The sequence below is a fragment of the Tamandua tetradactyla genome, chromosome 8 (assembly GCF_023851605.1).
Source record: "Tamandua tetradactyla isolate mTamTet1 chromosome 8, mTamTet1.pri, whole genome shotgun sequence".
NCBI classification, from domain to species: domain Eukaryota; kingdom Metazoa; phylum Chordata; class Mammalia; order Pilosa; family Myrmecophagidae; genus Tamandua; species Tamandua tetradactyla.
The window spans coordinates 69289052-69314798 of NC_135334.1; the positions used below are offsets into that span (position 1 = coordinate 69289052).

The 25747-nt window shown below is 34.9% G+C and overlaps 1 protein-coding gene across 2 annotated transcripts in view; it reads right to left on the bottom strand.

Annotated features, from left to right (window-relative positions):
* Positions 1 to 25747, bottom strand: part of UVRAG (UV radiation resistance associated) — a 496833-nt gene that overhangs the window by 135722 nt on the left and 335364 nt on the right. For both annotated transcript variants that reach the window (XM_077113538.1, XM_077113539.1), the window contains exons 9-12: positions 23443 to 23527; positions 21637 to 21724; positions 20694 to 20754; positions 12105 to 12270 (exon numbers count right to left, since the gene is read on the bottom strand). In XM_077113538.1, the coding sequence (XP_076969653.1) occupies positions 12105 to 12270; positions 20694 to 20754; positions 21637 to 21724; positions 23443 to 23527 (400 nt within the window). The remainder of the gene's footprint in view (positions 1 to 12104; positions 12271 to 20693; positions 20755 to 21636; positions 21725 to 23442; positions 23528 to 25747) is intronic.

The following is a 25747-nucleotide window of genomic DNA, read 5'->3' on the forward strand; positions in this document are numbered from 1 at the left end:
TACGCACCGAATCAGAATGCCCCAAAATACGTGAGGAATATACTGCAAACACTGAAAAGGGAAATAGACTCATATACCATAATAGTTGGAGACTTCAACTCACCACTCTCATCAAGGGACAGAACATCTAGACAGAGGATCAACAAAGAAATAGAGAATCTGAATATTACTATAAATGAACTAGACTTAATAGACATTTATAGGACATTACATCCCACAACAGCAGGATACACCTTTTTCTCAAGTGCTCATGGATCATTCTCAAAGATAGACCATATGCTGGGTCACAAAGCAAGTCTCAACAAATTTAAAAAGATTGAAATCTTACACAACACTTTCTCGGACCATAAAGGAATGATGTTGGAAATCAATAATAGGCAGAGTGCCAGAAAATTCACAAATATGTGGAGGCTCAACAACACACTCCTAAACAACGACTGGGTCAAAGAAGAAATTGCAAGAGAAATTAGCAAATACCTCGAGGCGAATGAAAATGAAAACACAACATATCAAAACTTATGGGACGCAGCAAAGGCAGTGCTAAGAGGGAAATTTATTGCTCTAAATGCCTATATCAGAAAAGAAGAAAAGGCAAAAATTCAGGAATTAACTATCCATTTGGAAGAACTGGAGAAAGAACAGCAAGCTAACCCCAAAGCAAGCAAAAGGAAAGAAATAACAAAGATTAGAGCACAAATAAATGAAATTGAAAACATGAAAACAATAGAGAAAATCAATAAGGCCAGAAGTTGGTTCTATGAGAAAATCAATAAGATTGATGGGCCCTTAGCAAGACTGACAAAAAGAAGAAGAGAGAGGATGCAAATAAATAAGATCAGAAATGGAAGAGGAGACATAACTACTGACCTCACAGAAATAAAGGAGGTAATAACAGGATACTATGAACAACTTTACGCTAATAAATACAACAATTTAGAGGAAATGGACGGGTTCCTGGAAAGACATGAACAACCAACTTTGACTCAAGAAGACATAGATGACCTCAACAAACCAATCACAAGTAAAGAAATTGAATTAGTCATTCAAAAGCTTCCTAAAAAGAAAAGTCCAGGACCAGATGGCTTCACATGTGAATTCTACCAAACGTTCCAGAAAGAATTAGTACCAATTCTCTTCAAACTCTTCAAAAAAATCGAAGTGGAGGGAAAACTACCTAATTCATTCTATGAAGCCAACATCACCCTCATACCAAAACCAGGCAAAGATATTACAAAAAAAGAAAACTACAGACCAATCTCTCTAATGAATACAGATGCAAAAATCCTCAATAAAATTCTAGCAAATCGTATCCAACAACACATTAAAAGAATTATACATCATGACCAAGTAGGATTCATCCCAGGTATGCAAGGATGGTTCAACATAAGAAAATCAATTAATGTAATACACCATATCAACAAATCAAAGCAGAAAAATCACATGATCATCTCAATTGATGCAGAGAAGGCATTTGACAAGATTCAACATCCTTTCCTGCTGAAAACACTTCAAAAGATAGGAATACAAGGGAACTTCCTTAAAATGATAGAGGGAATATATGAAAAACCCACAGCTAATATCATCCTCAATGGGGAAAAATTGAAAACTTTCCCCCTAAGATCAGGAACAAGAAAAGGATGTCCACTATCACCACTATTATTCAACATTGTGTTGGAGGTTCTAGCCAGAGCAATTAGACAAGAAAAAGAAATACAAGGCATCAAAATTGGAAAGGAAGAAGTAAAACTATCACTGTTTGCAGACGATATGATACTATACGTCGAAAACCCGGAAAAATCCACAACAAAACTACTAGAGCTAATAAATGAGTACAGCAAAGTAGCAGGTTACAAGATCAACATTCAAAAATCTGTAGCATTTCTATACACTAGCAATGAACAAGCTGAGGGGGAAATCAAGAAACGAATCCCATTTACAATTGCAACTAAAAGAATAAAATACCTAGGAATAAATTTAACTAAAGAGACAAAAAACCTATATAAAGAAAACTACAAAAAACTGCTAAAAGAAATCACAGAAGACCTAAATAGATGGAAGGGCATACCGTGTTCATGGATTGGAAGACTAAATATAGTTAAGATGTCAATCCTACCTAAATTGATTTACAGATTCAATGCAATACCAATCAAAATCCCAACAACTTATTTTTCAGAAATAGAAAAACCAATAAGCAAATTTATCTGGAAGGGCAGGGTGCCCCGAATTGCTAAAAACATCTTGAGGAAAAAAAACGAAGCTGGAGGTCTCGCGCTGCCTGACTTTAAGGCGTATTATGAAGCCACAGTGGTCAAAACAGCATGGTATTGGCATAAAGATAGATATATCGACCAATGGAATCGAATAGAGTGCTCAGATATAGACCCTCTCATCTATGGACATTTGATCTTTGATAAGGCAGTCAAGCCAACTCACCTGGGACAGAGCAGTCTCTTCAATAAATGGTGCCTAGAGAACTGGATATCCATATGCAAAAGAATGAAAGAAGACCCATCTCTCACACCCTATACAAAAGTTAACTCAAAATGGATCAAAGATCTAAACATTAGGTCTAAGACCATAAAACAGTTAGAGGAAAATGTTGGGAGATATCTTATGGATCTTACAACTGGAGGCGGTTTTATGGACCTTAAACCTAAAGCAAGAGCACTGAAGAAGGAAATAAATAAATGGGAACTCCTCAAAATTAAACACTTTTGTGCATCAAAGAACTTCATCAAGAAAGTAGAAAGACAGCCTTCACAATGGGAGACAATATTTGGAAATGATATATCAGATAAAGGTCTAGTATCCAGAATTTATAAAGAGATTGTTCATCTCAACAACAAAAAGACAGCCAACCCAATTACAAAATGGGAAAAAGACTTGAACAGACACCTCTCAGAAGAGGAAATACGGATGGCCAAGAGGCACATGAAGAGATGCTCAATGTCCCTGGCCATTAGAGAAATGCAAATCAAAACCACGAGATATCATCTCACACCCACCAGAATGGCCATTATCAACAAAACAGAAAATGACAAGTGCTGGAGAGGATGCGGAGAAAGAGGCACACTTATCCACTGTTGGTGGGAATGTCAAAGGGTGCAACCACTGTGGAAGGCAGTTTGGCGGTTCCTCAAAAAGCTGAATATAGAATTGCCATACGACCCAGCAATACCATTGCTAGGTATCTACTCAAAGGACTTAAGGGCAAAGACACAAACGGACATTTGCACACCAATGTTTATAGCAGCGTTATTTACAATTGCAAAGAGATGGAAACAGCCAAAATGTCCATCAACAGAAGAATGGCTAAACAAAGTGTGGTATATACATACGATGGAATATTATGCAGCTTTAAGACAAGATAAACTTATGAACCATGTAATAACATGGATGGACCTAGAGAATATTATGCTGAGTGAATCCAGCCAAAAACTAAAGGACAAATACTGTATGGTCCCACTGATGTGAACGGTCATTCGAGAATAAACTTGAAATATGTCATTGGTAACAGAGTTCAGCAGGAGTTAGAAACAGGGTAAGACAATGGGTAATTGAAGCTGAAGGGATACAGACTGTGCAACAGGACTAGATACAAAAACTCAAAAATGGACAGCACAATAATACCTAATTGTAAAGTAATCATGTTAAAACACTGAATGAAGCTGCATCTGAGCTATAGGTTTTTGTTTTGTTTTGTTTTGATTTTACTATTATTACTTTTATTTTTTTCTCTATATTAACATTCTATATCTTTTTCAGTTATGTTGCTAGTTCTTCTAAACCAATGCAAATGTACTAAGAAATGATGATCATGCATCTATGTGATGATGTTAAGAATTAATGATTGCATGTGTAGAATGGTATGATCTCTAAATGTTGGGTTAATTTCTTTTTTTTCCGTTAATTTAAAAAAAAAAAAAAAAGAGAAGGGATAATTGGAGATGAAGGGATACAGACTGTACAACGGGACTGGATATAAAAACTCAGAAATGGACAGCACAATACTACCCAATTGTAATGCAATTATGTTAAAACACTGAATGAAGCTGCATGTGAGGTATAGGTTTTTTGTTTTTGTTTTTTTTTGTTTTTTTCTCTTTCTATTATTGTTTTAATTCTTATTCTGTTGTCTTTTTATTTCTTTTTCTAAATCGATGCAAATGTACTAAGAAATGATGAATATGCAACTATGTGATGTTATTAAGAATTACTGATTGTACATGTAGATTGGAATGATTTCTAATTGTTTTGTTAATTCTTTTTTTAATTAATAAAAAAAATAAAATAAAATTAAAAAAAAAAATGGCTGAAGACCTGCTTTATCAGTAATTATACCGAATGTAAATGGATTAAACTCCCCAACCAAAAGTCACATATTGGCAAAATGTGTAAAAAAGCATAATCTAACTATATTTTGCTTCCAAGAGACTCACCTAAACACAAAGACACAAATAGGTTTAAAGCTAAACGATGGGAAATAAAAACTCCATACAAATAGTAAGGAAAAGAGAGCTGGAGGTAGCTATATTAGTAACAAAAAATTAACTTTATGTCAAACTGTTACAAAAGACAAAGGAAGACAGTATATATTAATAAAAGATTAAATCCACCAAGAAGAAGTAACAATCACAAACATTTATGTACCAAAGCACACTGCCCCAAAATACATGAAGAAAACATTTGTAAAACTGAAAGGGCAAACAGACACCTCTACAATAATAGTTGAACTTCAATATGCCACTTCCATCAATAGAAAGAACATCTAGAAAGAAGATCGAGAAGGAAACAAAGAAGTTGAGCAATCCTATAAATGAATTAGATTTAACAGGCATATACAGAACACTGCACCTCCAAATAGTAGAATACATATTCTTCTCAAGTACACGTGGATCATTCTCCAGGATAAACCACATGTTAGGCTACAAAACAAGTCTCAATAAATTTTGGAAGACAGAAACTATAAAAAGTATCTTCTCTAACCACAGTGGAACAAGGTAGAATCAATACTAGAGGAAGAAGTGGAAAATCTACAATTATGTGGAAGTTAACACACTATTAAATAATCTAAGGAAAGAAGAAATTAAAATGGAAATAAGGAAATATCTTGAAAACAGAACAGAACATACCAAAAACTGGGACACAGTGAAGGCAGTGGTCCAAGGGAAATGTATAGCTTTAAATGCTTATATTAAAAAGAATAACGAGCTCAAATCAGAGAACTAACCTCACACTCGGGGGAACTAGAAAAGGAAGCACAAACCAAACTCAATGTGAGTAGAATGAAGAAAATAATGGTTAGAGATAAATGAAATAAAGACTGAAAAAAAAAGCCCTACGAATCAATAGAACCAAATATTGGGTTTTTGAAATGATCAATAAAATTGACAAAACTTTAGCTACACTGACAGAAAAACTAAGAGAGGATGCAAATAACTAAAATCAGGAATGAAAGTGGGGGGCATTGCTACTATTCTCACAGAAAAAAAGGATTAAAAGAGGATAGATAGCATGCACAATTGTATGACAACAAATTAGATAACCTAAATGAACTACTTACTTTTATTTTTTTCTTATTTTAATTTTTTTGGAGCAATGAAAAGGTTCAAAAATTTATTATGATGATGAATATACGGCTATGTGATGATACCATAAACCACTGATTGTACATTTTGGATGACTGTACAGTATGTGACTATGTATCTCAATTTAAAAGAAAATAAAACATGGATGGACATTGAAAACGTCATACTACATGAAACAGGCCAGACCCAAAAGGACAAGTATTGTATGACTCCACTTATATGAAATACTGAGAATAAGTAAATTCATAGAGATAGAACATAGGTGAGAAGTTACCAGGGATTGGAGGTAAAAGGAGACTGTGGGGTTATTGTTTAATATCTTCAGAGTTTCTGCTTGAGGTGATGAGAAAGTTTTGGTAATGGATGGTAGTGACGGTAACATGACATTGTGAATGTAATTAATACTACTGAATTGTGTGTTTAAAAATCATTAACTTTGTTATATATTTAACACATATAAATATATATATATGTATTTTACATTAAAAATAAGTATTGTTCCACCACAAAAAAATTAAAACCAGTATGAAAAAAAATTTATATGGAAGGGTAAGTGGCCCCAAATAGCCAAAACCAACTTGAAAAAGAACAATGACACTGACAGGCTCACGCTTTCTGATTTAAAACTCACTGCAACCAGATTTCTGGGGTAATGGAACTCTTACCAAGTGCCTTCACTCCACTGCCCCAGGGCCATGCTTCCTGGTAACTATTGTTCCTCAATTGACCCTCTATGGGGAGTCCGAACTAACCTGGCTACTGCCCTCTCCTCGCTCAAAAAGGGCTGCCTTTCTTCCTATTCTAGTAGGCATCAGCCTAACTGCTTCAGTTGCAGCCTCAACCACAGTGGGAGGGGCATTGGGACACAATATTTTAACCTCTCAAAACTTCAAAACTCGACTACAGGTAGCCCTGGAATTGACATCAGAATCCCTCTCCTCTCTACAATGCCAACTTACCTCACTAGCCCAGTAACTCTTCAAAATCAACAGGCCTTAGACCTGCTGACAGCCGAAAAAGGAGGAACATGTACATTCCTCCAAGAGGAATGCTGCTATTATGTCAACGAGTCAGGTCTGGTGGAACAAAATACTCAAACCCTAAACAAAGAGACGATCTCTACCACAGAAACAAGGAACCAACTCTGCCTTAAGATGGTTTTCTTCTCCTCTGGTGATACAGCTCCTCCCGCTACTAGGACCAGTTATCCTAATCTGTCTCTTTTTTCTCCTAGCTCCCTGCCTCCTCAACTTCCTTCAGGGATGCATGAAGGAACTATCCCGGGTAGCAGTCAACCAAATGCTCCTGCATCATTATCATCACCTGCCTCCTCACCAGATTCCTACAGCCAGCCTCCCCACTCCCCTGGCCATGACGGTTCCGGCCTATAACCCTACGCCACCCCATTACAGCAGGAAGTAGCCAGATGCCCTAATATCACAAAAAGGCTGGAATGTTAAGTTGGGGGAATGGGGAAGGGCACTGCAACTGGAGCTGCGGAAGCTGTGTCGCCCCTCCCAGCCTGACTTTCAGAACTAATGAACCACCCCTTCCAGATGTCACCTGACCTCCATCCTTAAAAGCTGCCTGTGCCAAAGCCCACATGCGCACTCACCTCCCTCCATCTGGGTTTGGTGAGTTCTGCCGGCAGCACAGAAATACCGCTCCCCCCCTTTAAATTTCCTGGTGTACCTTTCTTCTTTCTCACCCTTTTGCCTCCTAAACCTTTCACTTTGTTGTTAAACTTTTTTAAAAATTTAAAAATCAATAAAAAATTAAAAACAACAACAACAGCAACAGCAAAAAAAACTCACTGCAAAACCTCAATAATCAAAACAGCATGGTACCAGCACAGGATCAACTGAGAGTTTAGAAATCAACACTCATATTCATGGCTAAGTGATTTCTAAGAACACTGCCAGCTCCACTCAAATGGGAAAGATCTCTTCACCAAATGATGTGGGAAAACTGCATATCCACATGCAGCAGAATGAAGGTGGACCCCTACCTCACATCATATACAAAATTAACTCAAAATGGATCAGAGAACACATTTAAGAATTAAAACCATAAAACTCCTAGAAGGAAACATAGGGAGCCATATTTATGATCTCATATAGTGGTTTCTTAGACATTAGAGCAAAAGCATGAGCACCAAAAGAAAAAATAGATAAATGGGACTTAACCAAAATTATAAGCTTTTGTACATGAAAGAACTTTCACAAGAAAAAAAAAAAAAACAACTTCCAGAATAAAATATTTGGAAACCATACGTCTGATAAGGGCTTGATATTCAGAATATATAAAGAACTCCCACAACTCAACCATGAGAAAGATAAAGAAACCAATTTAAAAATAGAAAAGAACTGAAGCACTATTTCTCAAAAAAAGAAAGACAAATGGCCAATAAAAACATGAAAAGATGTTCAATGTTATTAGCCATCAAGGTATTGCAAATCAAAACTACAATGAGATACCATCTCATACCCACTAGAATGGATACCACTAAAAAAAAACAACTGAAAATAACAAGTGATGAAAAGAATGTGAACATTCCATTGTTGGTGGAAATATAGAAATGATTTTCCTACATACCTGATATTTTTAGTTAGAACATAATGTACACATTTGGTAAAAATCCAAAAAGACAGTTTTACTAATGAGACCACTTCACACCCACTAGAATGTAATGGAGGTAACAAGTGTTGGCAAGGATTTGGAGAAATTGGAACCCTTACAGACACTGCTAGTGAGTGACTACACAACTATGGAAGAGGGGGAGGGGAGGGGGGAGGGATGTACCCCAGTTGTTTCAGATAGTTCTTGGCTATTTACTAGTTGCTTTAAAGGACTAACTAAATTCCACACTTCCCTACACCACCATCTTGCCCCACCTCCTCTTGAAAATGTTTTGAAACTTGATAGTGTTGGTGAGTGGACAATATTGTGAATGTACTAAATGCCACTGAATTGTAAATTTTAAAATGGTTAATTTTATATTATGTGAATTTCACCTCAATTAAAAAAAAAAAAGAAAAGAAACCCATGTCCCCTTTCTAACATATACATTTCTGGCTTTAAAAAAACCTTGAAATTGAAAAGAATACTGGAACTATAATCAACACCTTTAGAAAAGGCACTGATTAAAATTATATATGTGTTCCCTGTGGCTTTACCCCCAAGCTGAAAGCTATAGTTCTACAAGATATAGCCCTAAATTCTACTCTTGGTGCCTACCTCTTCCTTTTCTCTTACCACATTCCACTTAGCCTCCTAAACTGCAGTAATGCTGTATCACTTGCAGTTTCTTCAAGTCATGCCCACGAACACAACATTCTCTTGATCTAGAACAGTGGTTTCCAACACTAGCTGTACATCAGAATCACTTCAAGAGCTTTTAAAAAATCTTAATGCCTAGGTACTTTCACTGGAATAAGAATTTCTGGGGGCCAGAAAGGAATCTGGTCAGTAGCTCATTTTTAAAGCTCCCCTGATGATCCTAATGTGCATCCAGGGTTGAGATTAACTTAACTAGAATATCGTAATTTCTTTGCCCTTCAGCTTAATGCAATGCTGTCTAAATTCCATTACATTTTCTAGACATTTAGCCATCTCATTTAAATTTTCAAATGTATTAGCATGAAGTTGTTCATATGATCTTTTAATGTCTGAATATCTATAAAGATGCCTTTTTTAAATTCCTCATACTGGTAATTTTGCCCTTTCTCTTCTGTTTCTAAATTACATCTTCTAAAGACTTATCAATTTTCTAGTTGTTTTAAGGACTAGAATTTTTGCTTCCATTCTTTTCTTCCATTATAAAGTTGTCCATTTAATTTTCCCTTCCTCTTACTTTCTTAGGGCTTAACTTGTTCTTTTTCTAGCTTGTTCTGACAGATACTTAATTTTAAAAATCTTTCCTTTTTAAACTATATTTAAAGGTATCAATTTCCCTTTGAGAACAGATTTAGCTGCACTTTACAAAGCTTTGATATACTAAATTCTAGTTATCATACAGTTCAAAATAATTTCAAGCTCCCATTATGGTTTCTTCTTTGACATATAGGTTATAAAGAAGCATACTGTTTAATATCCACACATTTGGGGATTTTAGTTTTGATTTCTAGTTAATTCCACTGTGGTCATTAATATTCTAAATTATTTCAATCTTTTGACATTTGTTGAGGCCTAGCATATACTCAATTTTGGTAAACATTCCATGAATATCTAAAAAGAATGCATCTTCCTTGATACAATGTTCTTCATACATAATTTAGGTTCAGTTTATTAATTGTTCAGTTTATTAATTAACTACATGAACTCCTGTTCATGTAGTTTGTATCCTAACTGATTTTTTTGGTTTGTTTGTTCTAATAGTTAAGGAGAAGAAATTTAAAAATTCCCTTCTATTGATTGTGGATTTCCTACAGTTTTGTCTATATATTTGAAGTTTTATGTTTTTAGGTATATACATATTTAGATTTGACTATATTATTATTATAAAATGTTCTATTTATTTAAATTGACTTATATCTCAAACATTATAGTTATCCCAGCTGTCCTTTCATTAATATTTGCATAATACATTCTTACCCACACTTTTATTTTCAATATTTCTGTGTCCTCATATTTAAGGTATTTCTGGAAAGCAGAAGTTTCTAGTTTTTAAATCAGTCTGAAAATCTTTAAGTAGAGTAGTGTGCCTGTCTGAAAGGATTATGTACCCTAGAAAAACCATGTTTTGATCCTAATCAATCTTGTGGGAGCAACGGTTTCTTCTAATCCCTATTCAGTACTATAGGTTGGAAACTTGATTGGGTTATGTCCATGGAGATGTGACTAAATCAAGTATGGGTATTTGTTCTAGTTTGCTAGCTGCCGGAACGTAACACACCAGAGATGGATTGGCTTTTAATAAAAGGGGATTTATTTTGTTGGTTCTTCAGAGGAAAGGCAGCTAACTTTCCACTGAGGTTCTTTCTTACGTGGAAGGCACAGGATGGTCTCTGCTGGTCTTCTCTCCAGGCCCCTGGGTTCCAACAACTTTCCCCGGGGTGACTTCTTTCTGCATCTCCAAAGGCCTGAGCTGAGCTGCAAGTGCTGAGATGAGGAATGCCAAGCTGCTTAGGCTGTGCTACATTGTGCTCTCTCATTTAAGCACCAGCCAATTAAGTCAAACATCACTCATTGCAGCAGACATGCCTCCTAGCCGACTGCAGATGTAATTGGCAACAGATGAGATTCACGTACCATTGGCTTGTGTCCGCAGCAATAGAACTAGGTATGCTCACCTGCCCAAGTTGACAACTGAATCTAACTAACACAGTATTAAACTTGATAAAAGTGGAGACATGTCTCCATCCAGTCCAGGTGGGTCTTGATTAGTTTACTGGAATCCTTTAAAAGAGGAAGCATTTTGGAGAAAGTTTCAGAATGCTGCAGAACCACAAGTCAGAGAGTCCACCAGCCAGCAAGTTTTGGAGATGAAGAAGGAAAATGCCTCTCAGGGAACTTCATGAAGCAGGAAGCCTGGAGAGGAAGCTAGCAGATGACGCTATGTTCGCCACGTGCCTTTCCAGATGAGAGAGAAACCCTGAACTTCATCAGCCGTCTTGAATCAAAGTATCTTCCCCTGGATGCTTTAGATTGAACATTTCTACAGACTTGATTTAACTGGGACATTTTTATGGGCTTAGAACTGTAACTTGCAACTTATGAAATTTCCTTTTTAAAAAACCATTCTGTTTCTGGTCTATTGTATTCTGCCAGCTAGCAAACTAGAACAGGTATTGACTGTATTCACATTTAATGTAATATACAAGATAGTCTGGGCTTGTATCTACAAAAGCATTATTTTGTTCCACTTGTTTAATGTTCATTTTCCTTCGTTTTCTTACCTTCTTTTGGATTAATCAAGTATTTTTTATCTTCCATTTGTCTTCCATTAGTTTACCGCTTGTACAAAATAACTCTTTTAGTGATTGCTAAGTTATAACAAACATTCTTGGTTTATTAGAGTGTAATATAAATTAGTAACTTTGCACTTTCTAGACAATGTTAGGACCTTAGAACATTTTTACTCCATTTGACCCTACTTACCTTTTGTGTTATAGTCATGCATTATATTTCTAAAGATATTTTAATAAGGCATTACTATTATTTTTGTAGTCAAAGTTAATTTAAATACATGTATATTTACCTTTCCTTGTGATCTCTGTTCCTTAAAGACAACATGAATATTTGCAGAAGTGTACAACAGTTGTCCAGTAAAGGTGAAAGGAAAGCAAATTGAACTTTAATGAGTCAATTCTGCTATCATATAGCAATTTTTGGAATCAAAGATATGAACAATGAATATCTAAATGAATGACTACATTCTATTTAAAAGAAATGTAGTGCTTTACAAAGGCTACACAAAATTTTCACAATTTAGATAACATTTTATATTTTTAACATTATTACATGTTTCATACTGGTTTAATGCTAAAAGCATCTCCCCAAAATAAAAGGACTTACTCTCTCTCCTTTTCAGTCAGCTTGTCATTGATATTATCTTTGATTGTTGATCTAGACCCCTTATGAATTACAGGATATCTGAGGGGCACTTGTAGGAAAAAGGAAATCATGGAGACCAAATGTGCAGTGTAACCAAGGGCAACAGCAATGCTTCCATCATCTTTTGCTGCAAATTCAAAACCAGAGGGAAAAAAACCCAATTATTTATCTTCAAACTGTAGCTATGAATTCATAAGAAATCAATTTTAAAAGAGATTTTATAAGAAATAAGAGGAAAATAAAACGTTAAACACATTTAATTACATGAATTTTATATACATCTAAACATTAACAAGACTAGAAATTTCATCTACTACATTTAGAAACTATTATCAATAATTAAAAAAATAATTAAAAAATGATGATATAAACATTTGATATACATCTTAAGAAAGAGTTGTTAAAGCACTCAAATATCCATTACTTTCTTTCCCAGCATATTTAAAGGGGGTACTTGAGTCTATTACATGATGAAAATTTAGTTTCAGAGGTCTATACATAATGCACTGTATAAGCATTATATACTTTATTCACTAACAACTTTCTAGACAATACAGCAAAACATTAATTCTGAAGTGTAGTAATAATGGCATAACACAGCTATTATAAGGTATGTTCTCAATATCAATAAAGATAGTGTTGCATAAATGTGCACAGTCTGAAACAGGATAAGGGTAAAAATGTTTTAAATAGTAAAAGCAAAAGGTCAAAAACCACACAGTCATACACTATCCTAGTTAAGAAAATTTGGTGGAAACAACTATTGGAAAAACTGTATATATCCTAGCATGAGATACTATATGAAGTTTATAAGAAGCCACAGATAATTACATTTTTAATTCTCCATCCTGATTCCTGCCATTCCTTAAAGTTTTCAGTTTTCCCCAGGAGAAAGGAAAAACTAACTGCTTGGTATATATTATACTCAAAATACTTTAAAATGCACACATGTACACATACATACACACGCTTTAAAAGATTTAATACATAATCTGAAATATCCCAGCTTGGTATTATAGTCATCCATTCCTTAGTTAATTGTCTATTCTTGACTATCACACCACACTCCACACCCTTGGCTTCTCTTTAATCATTCCATAAAAATAGGTAGTCTTTCTTTAGCATTGTTTCTTCTGCCAGGGATCATTCACAGAATTTTATAATTGAGTTATTCATTTACCAATAGTACTAAGCCCTTCAATATGCTATTTCATTCATTTTTCAGATAAAGAAACCAAGGTGTAAAGAGGTTAGGAACATGTCCAAAATAATGCAGCTGGAAAATAGGCTGGCCTGATACCAAAAATGTTTCCTTAACCACTCTATCATACTGTCTCAGAACTTTTCTGTGGAATATATAATATATATTTTTTTAAACTTGGGAACCTAGACTGTGCCAAGTATACAACACATAAAGTCTGCCTTAGTTTCTTAACACTATTCTAATAAGGCTTTGTAAAGAACACATAACAAAAATCTGTGAGTCTTTGCCGTGCCTGCCCATGTGAAGAAGAAAAAAAAAGTCTGAGTTGTCAAGTGACTTGTACAATGCTTGACAGAGGATGGGTTCTCAACGTATGTTTGCTGTTGGCAAAAACTATCTCAAAACGAATTCATGAAAAACCAGACAGCATTCATTTCAACCAACTGCTGATTCATGCCCTAAATGCCTAGAATCCTAGTTATTATTAGAGTCCATCTCTTTATCTGTCCCCAGTCTCCCACCCAAGTATCTTAAGTACTAATATAACACACTTTTGTTGAGACCTGAATATCTATCATACTACCTTAAGGATTTAAAGTACTTTACAAAACATTAGAGCTGGAAGAAACTTCAGAAATTACCAAGTCTGACATTCTCATTTTAGAGATGAGAAAAATGAGATCCAGGGTATATAAGTGGCTTGGGCAAAGTCACAAATGTAGAAATTATGAGCGAAAGAATAAGTGGGAGAATTATGCCTATACTCTACCTCCCAAACTACTTATCCCTGGAGTCACAGTTGGGATTGAGAGTTCCTTCAGAGGCTACTGACTCCTACCTCATGCTTTCTGTTAAGAATAGGATTTATCAAATTCAAAATATTTCTAGCACTAACAGGTCCAGGTCTTTAAGAACCTCAAGAGGGAGAAGGGGACATATAGCAAGGAATAATAATATTATACCTGGTTTGTACTTTCCGTGTGTGTATATACTAAGCTTTTTTTTAAATTATATGATTTGACGAAAAGGATCTGAAAAATTCTAGAAAGCAGCAGCAGGTCTCTTAATCAGCCTTTCAAACAGATCAAATACAAACTCTGAATGTTTAAAAATATCTAGCCATGCTACATTTTTTCCAACATTATTAAAAGAGGTAATTTTAAAAAATTACATTGCATATTTTGAGAATACAGCCACATTCCTACTTAAAAGAACAAAAAAGTGGTATTCTAACATTAACGTCCCCCAAGATCAAAGTAATTTTGCTTAAATTTAAAGATTTTTTTTAAAAAAGCATCTCTGAGAGAAGCCTATGTATGGAAATGAGAAAGCATAGAAAAAGAAAAACTGAAAATCGGATAATGTTGGAAATCAGCCTAGATTCAGGTTACTCACACTCACCACTGCTGCCATCACAAGGCTGCTTGCTGCACCTATTAAAAACCCTAGTTTTTTCCTATTCCAGGCCACAGAGCTCAGTCATAGCCTCATTGTTAACTAAGTGGTGTTGGATTTCCAATATTGAGGCTTTATATTAAAAAGCATTTTAAAGGGACGACGGGTTAAGCATTATAGGGCCCAAGGGTATTCCAATACCCTCAAAAAGAAAACTACCTCCTGGTAGGGAAAGTCCGTTTCATCACCCCAAGAACACTGAACTTCCAGTGGGAAAATGTGAGCTCATGTGGTTAATAATGGCTATTGCTGGCCATGCCACCTCAGATGTCACATTCTGTTGCCAATCATGTTAGCTAAAAAACCAAAAGGTTTAAGGTTTCCAGCATTCTAAGATCTGAAAGACATTTTACCTGCCAAAGCCAAAATCTGGCTCTCTGGGGTGTGCTTTGCCAGTAAGCATTGATGATGTCCCCAACACCTAATGCAGAGCAGAAGTTGTATTCCTTATGCTGCTCTGGGGGTTAGAAAGGTCACAGATAGTTTTGTTCATGAGAAGAAATTGGAAAGAGAGTGGAAGAGAAAGCGAGGAACAGGAAATAACTATTAAGACTCAGGCATGCGAAAAGGATTCTAATTCAAACAGTATTTTAAATGAGCTTAAAAACAAAACAAAAAACGAAAGTTTCCTCGTAATAAATATTTCTTAATTCTTTTTAAAATGTAGGTAGGGCTTCACCTCTTGTGACGGTAAATTTCAAAAACATGCAATAGCCATTTACAATAGAATAAGTTAGTTCAAATGTCCCTTTGATTTTTATGTTGAACAAACAGTTAATGTTCAAATGTATCGAAGTACAATAAGTGATCTAAAAGCTCTTACCATCCTGCCTTCCCAATCACTGAGGCAGCGGATCTGATAAGGAACCAAGCACCCACTGATCCAGACAGGACAAAATATTTAAGACTCTAATCACTGCAACAGCATCTATGGAATCATTCCATGTTCTCAATGAGACACTGACATTTGGACTCTCCTTTCCAAGAAATCATGCCTGCATAAAGGGATACAGACACAGAAGGAAATCTGGGTCTCATTACCACAAAAGGCTCTCGTAATATGGATTACTTAAACACACACACGCACATACATTTTTTTTTTAAGCTAAACGTTTCAGTCAATGGAATTCAGATAAATACCCTCCACTGGACAACTTTCTCCCATTTTGTCCAGGTCTCTTTGGCCTACCCTAACAGTAATTTATCCACTTAAAAAAACCCAATAAATGTTGGACCACTATGATGAAGTTTCCTAAACAGTTCTATCTCAGTAAAGTATCATGAGAGACCACAGAAAAATCAGTTTGGAGTTCTTTACTAGAATATCATCCAGAATGCAGCTGCTATACAACACTAAAAAGCTGTCAGAGGTTTGGAAGAGGTTTTTCAAAACAAGGAAGAAAACTGCAACATCACAAGATAACACACATCTTAGAATCAGGCAAACCAGAGATAACTTTATAGATCTGCCGCTGCCTTTAGAAAAATTAACTAATATCTCTGAGTCCAGTTTTCTTGTCTTTTAGAAAAAGTGATGGTAATTCCTTCCCTCACAGAAAGAATTAATTTTTTATTGTTGTGAGAATTAAATAAAGAAATGTGACAGCATCATGCAAGATATTCCATGTTACTGTATTTCTTTTCACTCAACCTAAAATGTCTTCCTTCTCTTCTTTCAACAGGACAACACCAATTCATCTTTTAAGATATCTTCTTCATAAGAGTTTTCCTGACACCCTCTCGAAAGAACTGATTATTCTCACTTATTTGGATCCCCGTTTACCTGGAATAAACTTCTAAGTACCTGATAAAAAGTATGAATTCAGTAAATATTTCTTGAATGACTTGATTACAAGTCTGATGCCCTCAACTGGACTGCAATATCACTGAGTTCAGATCAATGTCTTAATTATTTTTGGATATTCTGAGCATCTAGCACAGTGGAGGACACATACATTAATAAATAAAAGCCTTAAAGAATGTTCAATACTACTATATATGCTTCTTAAGATTTCTGATTCCTAAGAGTCATTGGGGATGAAAAAGGCCCTTAAAAAAATTAAAAATTTAATTAATTTTATCTCTCATTTCATTTTTCAGCAACTGCATTAAAAAGCTACACTAACTTTTAAAAGGGTAGGGAAAATGTATTCAGCTGGTTTGCATTCTGTGTGTAGACAGCTATAAAAGCTATAACAAACTACAAGACAAAATACTTCAAAGAAAACAAAATAGAATCAAGAAACATTCCAGAATTTGAAAATGTTGGCCATATCATCCATTACCCAGTATTCTCTTAGTCCTGTCCAGATCAACTTCATTTATACCTCTAGATGAAGTCTGATCACTTTTCAGTTTTTAAATAGTTGCCAAATGGGGTAATGCTGACTTTTCAAAGCTTCAGTGCTCTAACTCTGAGTCTCAGGTGTCATACAAATGCCCACAGTTTCAGAGAATATCCAGGTTATATACAAATAGCTCAGTATCTCTGAATCTAGAAATATCTGTTACAACTCTTAAATATATGTAACTTAAATATATTATAAGAGCTTACAATCTCGGAACCTTTATAATAGGCAACATGGAACAGGACTTCCACGGATGAGTCAGAACCCAACATCATCAGAATGAGAAAGCCTTCTTGACCAAAACGGGGAAGAGAAGGAATGAGACAAAATAAAGTCTTAGTGGCTGAGAGATTTCAGAGTTGGGAGGTTATCCTGGAAGTTATTCTTATGCATTATATAAATATCCCTTTTTAGTTTACTGTATATTGTAGTGGCTAGAGGGAAGTACCTAAAACTGTTGAACTGTGTTCCACTAGCCTCTTGAAGAAGACTGTACAACTATATTACTTTCACATTATGACTGAGTGCTTGTGAAAACCTTTATCTGATGCTCTGTTTATCCAGGGTATGCACAGATAAGTAAAAAAAAAAGGATAATAAATAAATAAATAGTAAGGGGTAATAAAGGGTAAAAACTGGGTAGATTGAAACACTGTGGGTCAATGAGAGGGAGGGATAAGGGTTACGAGATGTATGAGTTTTTTTTCCTTTTTATTTTTTTTATGAAGTTATACAGATGTTCTAAAAATGATCATGGTGAAGAATACACAACTATGTAATGATATTGTGAGTCACTGACTGCATAATATGGTTGGACTGTACATGTGTGGATATTTCTCAATAAAAATATTTAAAATAAATAAATAAACAAATAGATTAAAAAAAAAAATTCCAGAGTCAGTTAAGGTGACAGGCTATCACTCACTGATATCCCTACTTCCCCTAGTGCCTACCTTCAAATCATTCAATTTTTAGCAGCCAAAGAGATTTTTAAAAGCAAAAATCAGCTCATATAATCCCTCTTCTTGAAGCCCTCTCCAGGTTTCTGCTGCAGGCCCCACCTGACCTGGCTAACCTCTCCTACATCCTACGTCCTCTGATGGAACTCTTCCTCTCTCTCAGTATGCTCTATCCATACAGGATTAGTCTTGTCTTTTCTGTCCTTTTCCTTCCTCCCTCTTCCTTTCATCTTTCCTTCCTTTCTCTCTCCCTAACTATTCTGCAACTTATTTCAATTACATTTATTGAGTGCCTTTTATATGAAAAACTCTTTCAAATGTTATCTCTTTCAATCATCCCAGTGAATTGAAGATATAGATATTATCTCATTTTACAGGTGAAGAAATTAAGCTGTGAAAGATTAAATGATTTACCCAGAATACAGTTCTTTACTCCCATAATTCTCCCCCTCAAATTCTTCAAATAATCCATGCCAATTTCTCCATTATGGCCTTTGTACTTGCTGCCCTCTCTTCCAGCAATGCTTCTCTCCCAGCTGTAGGAGGTTGGCTCCTTATTAACCTTCAAATCTTACAATAAATGTTTCTCTCCAGAGAGGTCTTCTCTGACAGCATTATCTAAACTGAGTTCCCACCATCCTCTATGATAATGTATTCCTTTATGGAATACTTGTTTTCTTGTTTATTGCCTTTCTTTCTCAATAGGCTATAACTTCCATGAAGGCAGAGAACATGTTTGCTTTGTTCATCATTATATCCTCAAAAATAAGCACAGTGCCTGATATATAGGTGTTCAATATATTTTTTTTTCTCAGTGAATGAATATTCTGTAACTCCAGAACCTGGTACAGGGCTCAAGATAATCAATATATGATTATTAAATGAATGAATGAGGAAAAAAGATAAGTCATGGGCTTCAAGACATCATACCTTTCCTAAAAATTAACACCAAAACATATTTATATGCCTTACAGAGGTTGAAGGGAATATTGTGCAATGGAAACAACACAAATCCCAGCTACACCATTACTTAGCTTTGTGCCCTACAGCAAGTCAACGAATAAATCTATACTTCAATTTACACATTGTAAAATAAGGATTACACTGTCTCCCTTATTTGTTTTCTTTCTTTTTGTGAAGATTAGAAATAAGGCATATCAAGTACTCATAGGATCCAGGACACAGTAGAAGTTTAGTAAATGGTAATTATTTGGTCTATAAAGCAAATGGAAGCTATGATCTAATTGTAAAACCATGGAAGGAAGAGTCCGAAAACATCAGTTCCAAGGCTCTGAGCGTGGCCCTTAGAGACATCAATCACATTCTTTCAGATTTATTCGTATGACCATCAAAATTACATGTTCTTCTAGACACTGGTAAATCTCACCTAATCTTCATAACAAACATTTAAGGTACCTATGGCTTAAATTAATATGTTCATACTATAGATCAAGAAATCTACTCAAAGTTTACTCAAAGGTTTTAGAAGGTGAACCAGGACTTGAACATAAGTATTCCCACCCTTAGTTCATCACTCTCTCCCTATATCATGCTGCCTTAGTTTCTTTATGATTACATGGGACACCAAGCTGTACTGACTACTTGTTGTAAGGATTGTTATAAGAGTCAAAGGGGATGATAAATGAAAATAGTCTTAAATGTTTAAGGACCAGAAATAACAACCGTTTCTTTACAGGGAAATGAGAGAAAGTTAGGATCAAAATTACCAATACTCTTGTCTTGAATAATTTCTTCCCAAATAGATAATATGTTGGCTATGATAATCATCTGTAAAGACATTGAGTAGACCCCAAAACACTGTTTAGGCTAGGGGAGAGAAACTACTTTGCTAGCAATAAAAATAATCTCTAAGACTATGCCAAAAAAGTACTTTCTTTGGCATATTTGTAAAGAGATAAAGAAAAATTAAAAATTTAAAATACAGGAGTTACAATGAATTCTATTGTATAATACTTTTTTTATTTTCACATGGGCAGGCACCGGGAATTGAACCTGGGTCTCCAGCATGGCAGGTGAGAACTCTGCCACTGAGCCACCATTGCCTGCTCTGTATAATACTTTACTGTAAATTTCTTTTAATTAAAAAGGAGAGAAACGATAGTGTGACGCGATTAACCGCAGTAGTGGGAATGTCATGCAACTACATTTCCAAATACTTTTCAGGTCAGCAGGAACATGACTTTCTAAATAACAATACAGCACATTAATATTAATGTCTGCTGATCTTCTACCCTCAACTACACACAAATTTTTTATGAAAATCAGACAAAAAGGATAGGAACATTATTGATATTCTTAAAATCCTACTGCCTAATTTCCTTAGAACCCATTTAAAAACGATTTTCTTTTAAATACCAATGGTTCAATTTTTTTCCATGATTAGATCAAATATTCTCTTATATTTCCTATCAGGGTATCCATCTCTATATTGGGAAGGACAAAATTCCCAAAAGTCATTTTATCCAAAGCGCTAAGCAACCAACATTTCAAGATTCTTTTCTACCTTGAAAAATACCCATCTATTTATACATCAAATCTTTATAAGTAGAAAGAAATAAAATACCTTGGAAGTCCTCAGAATTGGGCAACTTGACACCACATACAAAGTAATCCTTATGTTCGTTCTGTTAATTTAACCAAAGAAAGAAGTTAATTGATATATAAACCAAAAAAATTCTAAGTCAAATCTCAAAAATTTAGCAAATCAGTGCTGACTCAGAGACATTACTTCCTTGGACTCAAAATATTATCATAATTGTGGCTAGGTGATAGGTACATAAGATGATGATACCATGCTTCTTACATACATGTATTTGAAATTCTTATAATAAAAATATTTTAAAAAGGCATGTCCAAGCAAAAAGTCACACAAAATTTTCACCATAAAAATATCCTTTGTCTAATTTATATCTACAAATGAAAAACGCAAAATGGATTTAATAAGATTCTATGAGCAACCTCAAATCCTATTAGCATGCCTCTCTAAAAATTAATCTTCTGTACTACTTTTCATTAATAAGAAAGCAAGGAAAACAATCAAATTTAGCAGATTTGGTTCTCTAAAGAAGAATCCTAATGTTTACTGACATTTTCCTTTTTTGCATTTACTCTAAGAAACTAGGTTCAGAAACTTACAATACTGAGTATAAGTTAATTAGCAGTTAAATTTTAAAAGCAGTGTATGTACATTTGCATGTGTGTGTCTGTAAAGAACAGAAATGGTGGTCTTGGATAATTTGGTTAAATTAAAAAGAGCCTAAAGAAACCAGAAGTAACTCAGCATTCTTTCAGGAAAATGAATGCACACCACCAGCAAAAATTCAAACTGTGGAAACTGAGGACAACTAAGTTCAAATTCAATTTTTAAATAAAAATTGCTTCTGAATGAATCATGACAGCACATCTGATTAAAACTAGAACAGTGGGTTTCTTCCTTGAGATGAAATGCGAAACTAAAATCATCTTTTCAAAAAAGAAACACCTCTTCCAAAAAAATTGAAACTTACCAAATCAATAGGGTAAATGTAGGAAAGTTCAGATAGTAACTGCCTGCATCGAATTGTCAGCTGAGCATTAGTCTTCAAAAAGAGTTCTCTAATGAGGAAAGAAAAAACACATTTATTTAAAAATATGCTTTTATGCTTTCTAATGTTCACTTCCACATATCTAATGTGGAGAAAGACTAAAAAGTCTGAAATATGCCAAAGTCAAGAACAGTAGCTGCCATGTGTCCTGACCTATCTCCAAATGCTATTAATCAAGTTAACTATCTACTGAGAGCACTGAATATATCCAGCACCATGCTAAGAAACATAAAGGATACAGATAATCATTGACTGTGCACCTATTGTATGCCAGAGTTAACAAATGATTTTAAATAATTATTACAATTCTATTAAGTTAGTATTATTATACCTATTTTATAAATAAGGAAACAAGATTTAGAGAGGCTGAGTAAACTGACCAAGGTCTCATTAGCCTGTACTTAATCTGAGAACAATGTGATTTCAGGAAAGATTCATATGGCATATCCTCAAAAAAGTATTTTTTCACTTACAGCTATCTCTAAAAATAACCTACTGCCATGTTTGAAAAATAATAAAGTAAAAAGAAGAAGCAAAAAGTTGTGGAATAAGACTTTGTACTACTTAAGAAACAAGACTAACAGATAAAATACCCACAGAACAAATTACCAGCTCAACTGTGTTAAAAACAAACAGAATATTGAAGAAACTGAAAGTCAGTGTGGAATGGAATAAAGTATAATGCAAGAAGCACTGAAGACTTAAATGGGATCTAGGTAAAAAGGGTATTTTAAGAGGAGAGGTCTAATACCAACATAGAAGAAGAATTTGAAAGATAGAGAGACTGATGTGAGAGAATATAGGAAACTGTTGAGGTAATCTAAAACTATAAGCTAAACTACATGTAGAAAGAAGATGCTTATAAGCGACATAAAGAGCAATCTTCCAGAGTTTATCTTTCCTATCTGTAGAACGAGAGGACTATACTAAATTATATCCATGATTCTTTCCAGGTATAACTTTCTTGAATCCTTAACTGTTAAGGTTTCTTGAAGAAAAAAAAAAGCAGGATAGGAGGCTCTTACAGGAAAAAAGAGCAAATGTGAGAAATGCAGGATGGGAGGATCTTACAGGAAAAGAAAGTGAATATGAGCTAAAGTACAAAGGTGACAACAAATTAAGTACATGAGAAAATGAGAAAAACAGTATTTGTTAAATGAATTTTGGGGAACAACTGAAATTAAGTTATAGTTGTTTACTGCCAATTTGTTGAGGCTATTTGAAAGTTGAGCAAAAGAATCACCATGGGTTCTCAAAGCAGAGAAAAGAAAAAAGTAAAAATGGTATTTTAAGAGGAGAGTTCTAATACCAACATGGAAGAACCTGAAAGATGGTGAGACTGACGTGAGATAATACAGGAAGCTGTGAGGTAATCTAAATGAGTTAACAAAGAGGAGGAAGTCTGAAGAAATTATTGAAGAGAAAACTATAAGCTAAACTTCATGTAGAAAGAAGACAGGAAGACAAGAAGAATTAAATCATGGTGCTGTGGCCTAGGAAAGCAGAAGAACAGTGTTCATGTTTCTGATCATGACCAGGACTACGTAAGAGGAGATCTCTCGTCTGCCTTCTAGCACAAAAATAAATATTTGTTGAATAGGTGAATGTGGCAATGAGGTGTGTGGAATGTAAATTAATAACAGCAGTTTTAAAGAATACTACTTTTCCAAATCCTAGCTTCAGAGTAATCTCAATACTTGCAGCAATTATCCATAGTGTTGCATTTACCTTTTTGCAGTACACTCCTTCCTCAACTCATTTAGGGACTCCTTCTGGAGTTGAAGCTTGAGGTGCTCAGTTGAAAATGCACTTCCTAGAGGGTAGAAGGAGACAATTCCACACTTAATATGGCAGATAGGACTGCTAGATCACAATAATGAGGCAGAACCCAATTCCCTAACGGGGAAATAAGAAGAGTGAGAAAGCAAAATGCATTGGGCACTGAGGTCTTCTAGGAGAATTAACTAGAATACATTTCCTTATAGGTACAATTTTTACCCAAGTCCAGTCTCCAGCAGAAGCGAAAGAGCAAGAATCTAAGAATCTCTGTTCACAGATTTCTGGATTGCTGACCAATAAACTCTGATGAAATTTCAAAATTCAGATAATTTCACTTAAAAAAAAAGTGTTTAAGGGTGCACAGGTGGTTCAATGGTAGAATGCTCACCTCACACACGGGAGACCTGGATTCAATTCCCAGATCATGCACCCTGCCCCCTAAAAAAAAGTGTTTAGTTTCCTTTTGACCACGAATATCACATAACATTACTAAAAATGTTAAAAGTAAAGCAGGAAAAATTACCTGCTTGTTCACTACCATAATATAACTACTACTTCCATCTTGTTCATAAGTATAAATAATTTTAATTATAATCATGTATTGGGAATATGTGTTCTGATTTTCCATATTACATCATAAGCATTTTTACATGCTGCCAGATAGTCTTTATAATATTTAATGACTATGTAAAACTAAACTCCATGGATGTCAATTACGTGAATATTCTATATTTTAACTGATCCTCCCATAGCCAATCTCATTATAGAATATTCCATCTCTTTTTGGTGTTTGCTTTAGCACAGCAACGACTAATATTTACATTTATATCACCAATTTTCTGTGCTTATATCAATCTTTTGGAATGCCATTTGTGGTCATAAAATTCCTTTACATCTTCCTATCCCAAGAAAAGGTGAACTTCTTATGTCTTGACAATCAAGGCCTGATCACAACTCCAGAGGTCCTCAAGCACAGAAAACAGTCATAGATTTTGACATACTAAGTTCCAGATCTTATGAAGGAGTTTAGTTTCAAGAATCGTGAGCCAATAGGAAAAGGTGCACTAAGCTTTTCTGTGTACCTCCTATAGGGAGGAACAGAAATTAAGTTAAATGACCAAAACACAGGGTTTGGACCTTGACACTAAATCCATCAACCGAAATAATTTTATTAACATATTTCTAAGCACCTTAACTCCTCTCTCAACTATGCTTGAATGCCAGTAACCAGGAACTCTGCCTCTTAACTGGAAGTTAATCAAAGAATACTGCTTATCTTCTTTAACCCAAATAAAATTCCTCTCTAAATCTTCATTTCAATGATTTTCTAAGACATTTAGCTGATACCCCCATTCCACTCCTTCATATACTTGCACTAGAATGTACATGAATTCTTCACCATTACAGATTATTCTTCATCCCAAGTAAGTTAAGCTGCCTCAATTCTAACTGTGCTAGCACAGCCATAAATAGGGACAAGACAGATGTGAGCTTCAAAATGTAAATGTATGTACCCTCAAGTTTTGAAGACTCTTTAGAACATATTATATAACCAAAGGGGTGGGGGGTTGGGTGACAGAAAGCCTCAAAATGTGGCAAAAAGGAGAACTAAATTTAAAAAGCACCCTAACCAGCTAACAGTGTAAAATGTTAACAATAAGCCAAACTGGGTGAAGAATATAGGTGGTCTTTGTACTTTCCTTATACTTGCAATTTTTTTAAAAGTCTAAGATGATTTCCAAGTAGAAGATCAAAAACTAAATTCAAACCTGAAAAGGCGTCACCTAAAGGGCTATGGTTTTCCATAGGCGTCATCAGAAATAAGGCATTAGAATGCACATTGGTACCTTCTCTTGAAAATCCATCGAGCCCATTTTTCTATTGAAGGTAATATAGCCCAGTGGTTTCAGGGTGGATTCTTGTTAAACTAAACGAGTTGGAGCTAGGCTCAGAAAGAAAAGACACAGTTTTTTTTTTTTTTAAATCAACTTAAATTCTAGAAATCACTTCATAAATAGTAGCAATACTAAAGCAACGGTGTACTTAATCTCTTTAGACATTGTTCAAGTTGTTCATCAGTAGCCCAAATACTACAGTCTAGTGCATCATTCTAAGGGTATTACATCTGGAAGCAATGAAATCCATCTTTAAGAGCATGCATATATCATGCTTCTCACCTAAATTTCTCCTTATATTCAGCACTGATTGGTGACTTCTACTTGAATTAGTCTCTATTATCATGGCTGCAAAATAA